At 35.6% G+C, this 9,584-nt stretch overlaps 2 protein-coding genes across 2 annotated transcripts; one reads left to right on the top strand and one right to left on the bottom strand.

Annotated features, from left to right (window-relative positions):
• The first annotated feature begins 823 nt into the window (after window positions 1-823).
• On the top strand, window positions 824-5,199 carry LOC141718088 (ferredoxin-thioredoxin reductase catalytic chain, chloroplastic). The gene is made up of 6 exons (XM_074520451.1): window positions 824-1,064; window positions 1,260-1,372; window positions 1,951-2,000; window positions 2,128-2,199; window positions 4,172-4,232; window positions 5,056-5,199. Exons 1-6 carry the CDS (start codon window positions 950-952, stop codon window positions 5,098-5,100), a joined length of 456 nt encoding a protein of 151 aa, XP_074376552.1. The 5' UTR covers window positions 824-949; the 3' UTR covers window positions 5,101-5,199.
• A 1,712-nt stretch (window positions 5,200-6,911) lies between these two features.
• On the bottom strand, window positions 6,912-8,193 carry LOC141716783 (uncharacterized). The gene is made up of 4 exons (XM_074518961.1): window positions 8,067-8,193; window positions 7,789-7,818; window positions 7,388-7,691; window positions 6,912-7,297 (listed from the first exon to the last, which is right to left on the bottom strand). Exons 1-4 carry the CDS (start codon window positions 8,118-8,120, stop codon window positions 7,113-7,115), a joined length of 573 nt encoding a protein of 190 aa, XP_074375062.1. The 5' UTR covers window positions 8,121-8,193; the 3' UTR covers window positions 6,912-7,112.
• Between the last annotated feature and the right edge of the window lie 1,391 nt (window positions 8,194-9,584).

Below are 9,584 nucleotides of genomic sequence, written 5' to 3'. Positions count from 1 at the left end.
TCAAACACTTACTACTTTCTCGTATTCTCAAATCTTTTAGCATCCCGATTACTGATTTTTACACCAGAGGTGAATCAGGGGCCAATTTCTTGCATTTTCTTTCTTTTCAGGTTTAATTGAAGAGTGTTCTAGATGAACCGAAGGGTGTTCTCCGCATCAATAGAAATCTGAGCGTAACAATATATATTATTTATATGTGTAAGATCTAAAGTTTGTGGTACAACTCAAGAGTCAATTTAAAAATTGAGTGATTGAGATTACCTTCAAAGTGAGTACTTTTCATTTTTTTAATCGATTATCTAGATAATATATAAGCCAATATTACACATATTATCTAAGAAATGATAATTATAGTAAGGTAATTTACCTGATAAATATTAAATTCTACATTCTTATAATACATTGAATATTTTTTTATAATCTGCGTACCTAACTTTAAGTAATAAAAATAAAACCATGCAATTTATATAATGAAGAAATGAGTATTTTTTTTAAAAATATCCTTATATTATACGTTTTTTTCAAAAATACGGTTGTTTTAAAAATTAATTATAAAAGTATATTTTTGGATTGTATTGTTGAAAAAAATGATAGAGAGATTGTAAGAATGAAAGAAAAAATGAGAGACTGTATTTTTTTATAAATATCTCTAATTTAAATTTTAATATAAACTTTAAAATTTGGAGGTAGATGTTGAGAAAAGTTTTGCAAAATTTTTAATTGAGCCGAATTAAAAAAGTGAAGAAGTAAGTTGTGAGCCATAAGTTGTAGATATGGTGGACCGACCGACTGGCTCTGTTAAATTGTATGTAACCAGTGGTGCTGCTGCTTTCCCAAATAACCGGACCTTTACATTTGATACTACTAGACTAGATCAATCTATTCCCATTTTATAAATTATTATTAACTCATCAATAATCCTATACACGAATTACAAAGGCAAGGCAAGATGAGAGCTTTACAAGCATCCACCTCTTACAGCACCACCATTTGCTTCGGACCTCCCTCTCTCGCCAAGTCCTCTCCTCGTAATCAGCATCACCGCCACCTCATTTCTGCTAAAGGTCCCTTCTTTTTTATTATTAATTTAAGTTCAAATCTTGTTTTTTTTTTACTTGTATGATTGTATCTTGATTTATTTAATTTGAATTTTTATGGTTTGGTTAGTGGAATTCTACTTATTAATGTGATAGGAAGTTAAGCGTGTGATCATTAGGGGTTTATTATTGTTATTGAGAATTTTATGTGGTTTGTTGTAGGCGAGCCTACTGAGAAGTCTGTTGATATTATGAGGAAGTTTTCCGAACAGTATGCTCGTAGGTCCGGGACTTATTTCTGTGTCGACAAGAGTGTCACTTCTGTTGTCATCAAGGTTATTTCTTTTCAAACTCCCACTTTCCATTCTACATTTCAATTATGCTTATATTAAGGATAAAAGGGGGTTTAGTTTCGTATTAACTATGGACTTCGGCTTCTCTAACCTAATTAATGATCTTAGAGCTCAAGCACTCCAAACTTACATTTTACCATCACCAAAATGAGATTAATTAATACTTGTAATATTTGTTCATAACTCGTCATGAGGTATTGGTATTCTACGTAACCTGCCTTTTTTTTGCTGTTATCATTTTCGCATTTCCTGTGTTCCTATGGTCATAATTGGGTGATAACTGATAATTCATTAGTCTACTGCCACTGCAGTTCTGTTCAATGGTAAATTGGTGATATTGAACTAAACTTAGTATAGTGATGCATATCTCATGTATGAAACTGCTATTTTATTTTATTGTACTGGTTTGATTCCGTGTAATAGACTTCAGTAATAACTAGGAACAAAACTTTTAAGAAATAAATTTGTTTCTTTTCTATAATATATTGTAAAAACCTCCATTTTATTTGTATTCTAATTTCTCGTGACAATATGATAAAATCTTGCTTGATGACAAACAGGGCTTGGCAGATCATAAAGATACATTGGGTGCACCACTTTGCCCTTGCAGGTAAACTATCTTCCTTTTCAATAATTTTCCTGTGGAGCTACACGAGTCCTATACATGTGTAACAAAAATTACATGTAAAACTAATTCAGCCTTGGCATCTCATATGTGGCTCATTTTTACATTTCAGGCACTATGATGACAAGGCTGCAGAGGCCGTGCAAGGTTTTTGGAATTGTCCTTGTGTTCCAATGAGAGAGAGGTATATACATCTTTTATACAAAAGTATAATGAATTGATCAGTTTGGATGGTTATCCTACTAAGAGGGATTTCTAATGCCGCTAGAACGTAAATGCACCGAGATTTCTCAAGAATAGTTTTTGCTTAATTGAAAGTTATAGTGATACATTATTTAAAACTCACCGTCCAAGATATTGTTATTTCTATAAAGTGTTTGCTTACAGTTGAATTTAGAAAAGTTACATTATGCTCTATTATAATTTGTGTGTATCTGTAGAGTAATGGGGATAAACCAGTATATTTGTAGCTTCTTGACCTCTATTCTCCAAGCCAGACTTAAGTGTAGCATGGAATTTCAAACTCAGTCAAGTAAATTCTTTGTTATTTAAGTTATTGCTTTCTTTTGGTAATGCAGATTATGCAGTTCTTGGTATAAAGAGAATGTATTTACCTGGAGAACCATTGAACTCTTTGTTCAACTATATAACCAATCTATTCTGCCCATTTGCATACATGAACTTTGGAGATTGTTTTCCAAATGCCTTTGAAACTAACAAACTGATTGTTAACGAGTATTGATGGGATTCTTTATTGACACTTGTCACACTTCAGCACTTGTTAGTTATACGTTTAGAAAGTATTTATGCAGACCATTTTTATAAGGAATTGCTACACTGATTTGGTTAGATTGCTAAAATATCTTGAGTTCAATGATTGTTTTAGTTACTATATCGTATAAATTATGTGGGTGTTTGGGGCCTCTGTTAAGCAACTTGAAAAGGTTAAAATCCAGTTTCAGCTTAAACCCAAGTGTTTTGTAATTGCACAAGGGACCTTATTCACAGCTTATTGTCCACAAGTAAAAGTGAAGGAATAAATCTTTCTGGACCAAATTGTTTTCGACTATTAAGCTGTATTGTTTGTAAGAAATAAATCGCTTAGTATATCCTAATTAACTTCCGATAATAATGAACTATCTTTATTATTAATTTTAATACATATATTTTTTAGGTTTTGGATATTTATTCTCTTTTTAAGTAGAATTAGTTGATACACTGAAAATACAGTGCAAAACTAACTTGTATTTTTTTAACTTCTTACACACCTTTGCTTTTTTGATAATTTACATTTCAACATTTGTATTTTAAAATATTTTTATAATTTAAAATCCATGTATTAACATTATTTTATTAAATTATTAATTTTTCAATAATTTTTAACTTATAAGTTCTAATTTACCAAATACCTTACTAACTTATAAGTAAATTTATTCAAACACTTAAGTAACTTATAATGGGTGTTAATATAGATGTACCTATTGCTATTGCCATTATTTGAGACCAAAAGTGGTTTTTGGTACTAAAATAGAACTTATGCTCCGATGATAAATGTAAGATAGCACCAAATATGTCCAAATAAAGCTAATATTCTAATTACCTAATCCTGAAGTATACAATTATATTTGTCACTGTTACTTTATTAATGCATCTTGGTACTTGCATGCTTATGTGGCAGTTATAGCAATATCTATACTTGGTTCTACATTTAGCACCGACTATAACATTTTGCTATTTTACATTTAAGTTTAGCACCTCATTGGAGTTGGTTTTTTTGGCTTGGGTGCTATATTATAGAAATAGACCCACTTTAGCACCATCATAGCACCATCATTGGATTTGCTTTAAGTAATAATTTACCTATCACTTATAAGACACTTATTTATTTTAAGATAAAAGTTACTTCTTTTAAGATGCTCCAAACCGGGCCTTATGTATCATTTGTAATTAAATTGATTGTAAACGTTTTCAGCTAGGCTATAATGTTGGGTACTGAAAAATTTTATGTGGCAGTTAGTACATATACGCAGATATTTAATTCTTTTGTATACAAACCTTTCAGTTTTTTCAGATCAATTTTTTTCACTTTTTTATTTGTAAATCTATTTAACTCTTTTAGCGGGTCCATATGTTTATACGTGTTTTTCTTTTGTCAGGAAGGAGTGCCATTGCATGCTTTTTCTCACCTCTGACAATGATTTTGCTGGTCAGGATCAGGTAATGTTGTACACCCAACATTTTACATCTAAGCTTTGTTAGCCGGACTCGGCTAGAATTGTCCAAAATGGATGTGTCCAAGTGTCACACTCAACAACATTTTGACAAATTTACTTGTTTTTGGCCTAAAGCAAGTGCCCAAGTCTGAGTGTTGAGTGTCCGACACTGGCATTGAAGGCAAAATGAAGATTGAAGAGTCCGGGTAACATAGCGTCATAGTTGGTTTGAATAGGATCAATAACATGTATTAATTACTGTTTAAAACTTTTCCGGGACACTGCAATTCCGGAAAAAAGAAGTGGGGGAGTTTGGAAGAACTAGCATGCCAATATTAGTATTAAGAGGGGCAACTTCACTATGAAATTTCAGAGGATATTTTTTGGTACATAGGAAGCATCAAACTCTTATAAATATTAAGGATTAACCCTTTTAATAATAATTTGCCTACCAATTAGTTTTAAACCCTTTTCTTTTTAATAAGGAACATTAATGGTTGCGATACCGTAGCTACAAATGTTCACCAGTGAATTGTCTATTTAAAGTTGCCCCTTTGTTTCTCAAAAATAGCACCATTTGAAATTTTGTGAAATAACTCAAAATGTTTGTTTCCATATTTACCCAAAATCCTGATGAGATTACAGATGAGACCTGTAATGTATTTGATGATGCAATATGATATTTCTCGGAGTATCACTGAGTATCATAAATCTTGTCCCTAAAGTCAGAACAAACAATGTTCAGTAGAGACCTTTTATAAAATTGAGGGTCAGTTGTTAATTTTGTTCTGCCAACTTACATAATACCTTGCTTTGTTTCTATGCAGGCCATTACCTTGGAAGAAATCAAAGAAACAACAGCAGGCATGTAGGGGTCCAATGTATTCTAGTCACTCTTTGTGGAAACTTTGTTTGTATGTATACATACTTGTATTCTAATGATGAATTTATATAGCATCCTTTCATGTTCACTTTCTTCATTTAGTTAACTAGTCTAGAAGTCAGCTTGTTGAGCTAAATCTAATTCCAAAGCTCCCAAACATTGTGATATGTGGATATTTTCTGGGGTCCTCCCTCTATCCTCTTTCAACGGTTTTGCTTAAAGGAAGAGCTGCCTCTCTGTAGATATACATATTATCAAGTCATGTTTAGGACAAGTCTAGTAATAGGGGTAGCGAAGGGTTCAAACCCCATTATTTAGGTTTAGGAGAAGTTGAATCATTTGGCAGGGTTATGGTCTGTACTTGGGTATGTTGTCCGATCAACGGTGCTTACGTATTAGAAAAGAAAATAAAGGGGTGTGGTTAAATTGATTAAGGTATTATATGCCTTGTAGATGCTTTGTGCGCTGTGAGCCTGCTCGGTCCTTTGCCTATTTATTACAGATACCCAATGTGATGAAATGATTCAAATTAAAGATGGCAAATGGTAGAAATTTTTAGAAGAAAATGTTAAACAAATGGTAGGAATTTATTTAACTAGTACAGTCGATCAAATTTGTTACATGGCGGTGTTACTCAGTTGAAAGAATCTCCAATACAGGAATTCAAAATCACTAAACATAGCCTTTCTTTCATCTGTATCCTCGCACTAGTTGAATAAGTGGAACATAAACAAAACATAAAAGCATAATAGAAAGACATCGAGTGTGCTGTAACTGTAAGTAAATCAAGATGAGTGTACTGAAAGAAAATCTAGATATTTGACAACCACAGACAGATCCACCAGATACTGGATCATCAAACGGCTGCCGTGAGGGCAAAGAATGAAATGGCAACACCAACAACTCCGATCAACATGGATTCAAATGAAATAAGTCCAGGTGCTGCATCAGTAGTAGGAGGGGCAGCGGGAGACATTTGTGCAGAAACCGACACTGCTGCAAACACGAAACAGATGATCAAAACCAGAGCAATCTTTTGATAAGTCATGGCTGAAGAGATCTGTTTCAATTAGAGGCTGATGGATGATGATTAAGAATGGTTACTTGTAAGCTTCACTTATAACCTTTTTATAGGCAGTAAAGCAGGGAAGGAATTAATATAAACTCTTTTTACCTATTTTTTTTTAATATAATTGATTGATGATACCTATGGTCTTTTTGTTTGTCATTTAGCTTAATTAACGTAGCAGTTGAGGACTTAAAGGACAGATTGAATATAGATATTAGAAAGTGCCTAGTAATTTAACTGCTGGCCTGATGGCAATATCAAAGGAAAAAATATGTCATATCTTATCGTGGCTTGCTTTCAGATGTTTCAATGATCATCTATAAATACAGCCAATTGTTAGCGTACAAAAACTAACGCCTCTCTGCAATTTAGCCTATCAGAACTGAACACCCCACCATTTCATAATTGTATAATTCCCCTCCTTGACCTATACATTTGTCATCTAATTAACCCATCCAAATCTATGTAAATTTTTGTCATAGGGGGACTTTGGAGTCTTTTTTCTGCAGTAGTATGTGAATTTTTACACCTTTAGTTTAACATTACAGATGATTATAATGTAAATGTCATCTATACTAATCTACCAGGATTCCGATTTTTACAGTTTTTGTTGGATAACATCATATTCTGTTTTTTCCTTTCGTTTTGATTTTTAGGTGGTGTGCCTTGTAACATTTAAATGAGCCCGGGGCAGTAGAGATTATCTGGTGGTACAAATTATGAAGAGGAGGTGAGAATCAAACCTAAACAAATTAGAACAGTTTAAGCTGCAGAACAAAGAGTAGCACAAAGATCATAAAAACTGGATTAGGATACTGGCATTGACAATGAAGAAAACTAGGTGCAAAGTTTCTACCCATTCTTAAAATATAAAGCTACATGCATACATATAAATAGATTCTTCCTCCGGCCAGAGATTGGCAGTACATTGTTTAAGGGCACTTGCTCTTGCCACCGTGAGTGGTCATATTAACATAGCAATTGCCACACTTCTCTTTGTTACCAAATTGTCCTGGAGGAACACATTTGCATCTGTCACAGCATGTAACACAAGCTCTTAGGCACACATTCTTCCTTGAATGTAACTTGCACCTTACCAAACATGGAGGGTAACATTCTGCACCAAATACATTTTCACCTGAACGTTAGATGGCACGGAAAAATATTCACAGCATGTATGCATATGTGATTTATATATAAAAGCAACCTTTAGTGTTTGTTGGTGGGGGAGGAGGTGCATAGGGAGGTGGTGATGAAACTGGAGGAGCTTTAACCGGTGGCTTTAAAAATGGAGGTGGTGGTGGTGACACCTTGACTGGGACAGGTGCTTGTGGCGGTGGTGGAGCCTTGACAGGGGAAGGTGCTTGAGGTGGTGGTACTTTGATGGGAACAGGAGCTACATGAGGTGGTACTTTGACTGGTGCAGCCACTGGAGGTGGTATGTTGACAGGAACAGGAGAAATAGGTGACTGCAAGGGACTCTTTGGTGGTACTTTGCTAATAATGCCACTCTAGAGAAGAAGATAAAAATTCACAAAAGTTAAAATATGTGGAGAGCCTAATAAGAGATCTTGTAAGCTAGTGTTATGTAACGTCTCATATATTTACCTCCAAGGGTTCTTCAATTTTTGATAAAACCTACAAACACCAGAAAAATGAAGTAAAGCACTGAGATTAGAAACAGAGATTTAAGCAAACCACCAAAAATTGTTCTGATTACCAAGAATATGCCTACATTTACCTATTGTAACACAAAGTTTATATTTTAATGTTTAGGTGAAGCTCCAAGAGCCAAATTTGTGAGAAATTAATACATTAGAGTGTTTTATTATATATTTGAAATATTATACAAACAAGTAAAGGTAGCTAAAACAGTGCGAGCATACCAATGTTGAAACAAGTAGAATGGCCAAAAGATGGATGAAAGATTTGAGTGGCATGTTGCAGGACTGGGGTTTGAGCGGAATGGGAAGTAGAGTGATATAAATAGGGAGATGAGAGATGCATGACAAACAAAAGAGAGATAGGATTATAGGTGATAGGGTATAAGTAACCTGGTTAAGATTCGAGATGGGAAATGAAAATTATTAGCCCCACAGATTTAAGGGGTACCAAGCCCAATTGATGAACCAAGACCCCCTCACCCAAGGCAATCGAATGGAGAGATCCAGGCTCAGAGCCAATCTAGGACCTGGATCATCTCCCAGCCAGGATCCAGCCCGGGACCTGGATAATCTTTTAGCCAGGGTTCGGCCCAGGACCTGGATCACCTGCCTTTCAGGGTCTAGCCCATGACCTGGATCACCTGCCTACCCGGATCCAGCCCAGAACCAGGATCACCCTGACGGGGATCCCAGCAAACACTTACACATTCCACAACCCGCCAAGGCAGGGTACGTGGGTGCGTGACGATGACAGCTATCAACAACCAACATATCAGAAAAATACGGCCCGTGTCAAAAGGCCGTTAGGACACCCTGAAGGTGGTCCTCCCCTGGACACGTGTAGGCAATCCACCCAAGTCAGGCGTTCTCCGCCCCCAAGAACCAACGGCCCTGATCTAGAGGTAACAACCCCTAAACCCTACCTTTGGGGTATATACAACCCCTAAACCCTACCTTTGGGCTATATATACCCCCAAAGATGAAGGATTTGGGGGTTAGAAAAACACTTTCATTACACACTCTCTTACATATATCCTATACACACAACCACCTTAGTCCTCTCTATCTTCATCTTTCCCAAGCAGCTTCTTATTCTTACACCGGAGGTGCCTCGGGGACAAAATCCCCCTCCGGTGTTGTTTTACAGGCTCCCAACAGCAACTACACCTCAAACACACTCAGAAGGTCCAGGAACGGCGTTGGAAGGAGCCGCCCCGCTCACCGGAGTTATCATTTGGCGCTAGAAGGAGGGGTCGAACATCCTTGGGTCTCGGTGCCCCTTGATCCACCTTCATCAACAAACTCTTAAGAGAGTCCACATCTTAAACCTATAAGAACAAAAGCAACCATATCCTCTCTTGAATATGAATGTTCATTTTAGCCACGTTTGTGTGAGCTCATTACTTTAGGCCACGTTTGTGTGAGCCCGCTCTCGTTTGTTAATTTTGATTGTTTAGGGTTTGATAATCTTGATAGTCTTGAAGCCTGGGGTTTGATAGTTTTGATAGTTTTAAAACCCAAATCTGCTTTAGTTCGCATATTGTCTTTGTGTTCTAGAGCCTGTTGTTCTTATTCAGTAGTATTGTTAGCAAAACCCAGAAAGTTTGGTATTGTTCTGGGATTTTTTTGTAATCTTCAAAAAAACAAACTTAGATCCACATTTTTAGCCTCAAATCTTGGTCAGTTGTTTGTACAATTGTGGTAGTGGAAAGAGCAGAAAAGAGTAGGGTTGGTAGGCCC

Source organism: Apium graveolens, chromosome 4 (genome assembly GCF_009905375.1).
Source record: "Apium graveolens cultivar Ventura chromosome 4, ASM990537v1, whole genome shotgun sequence".
Classification (NCBI taxonomy): Eukaryota; Viridiplantae; Streptophyta; class Magnoliopsida; order Apiales; family Apiaceae; genus Apium; species Apium graveolens.
This window is presented reverse-complemented; position numbering and strand designations above follow the sequence as displayed.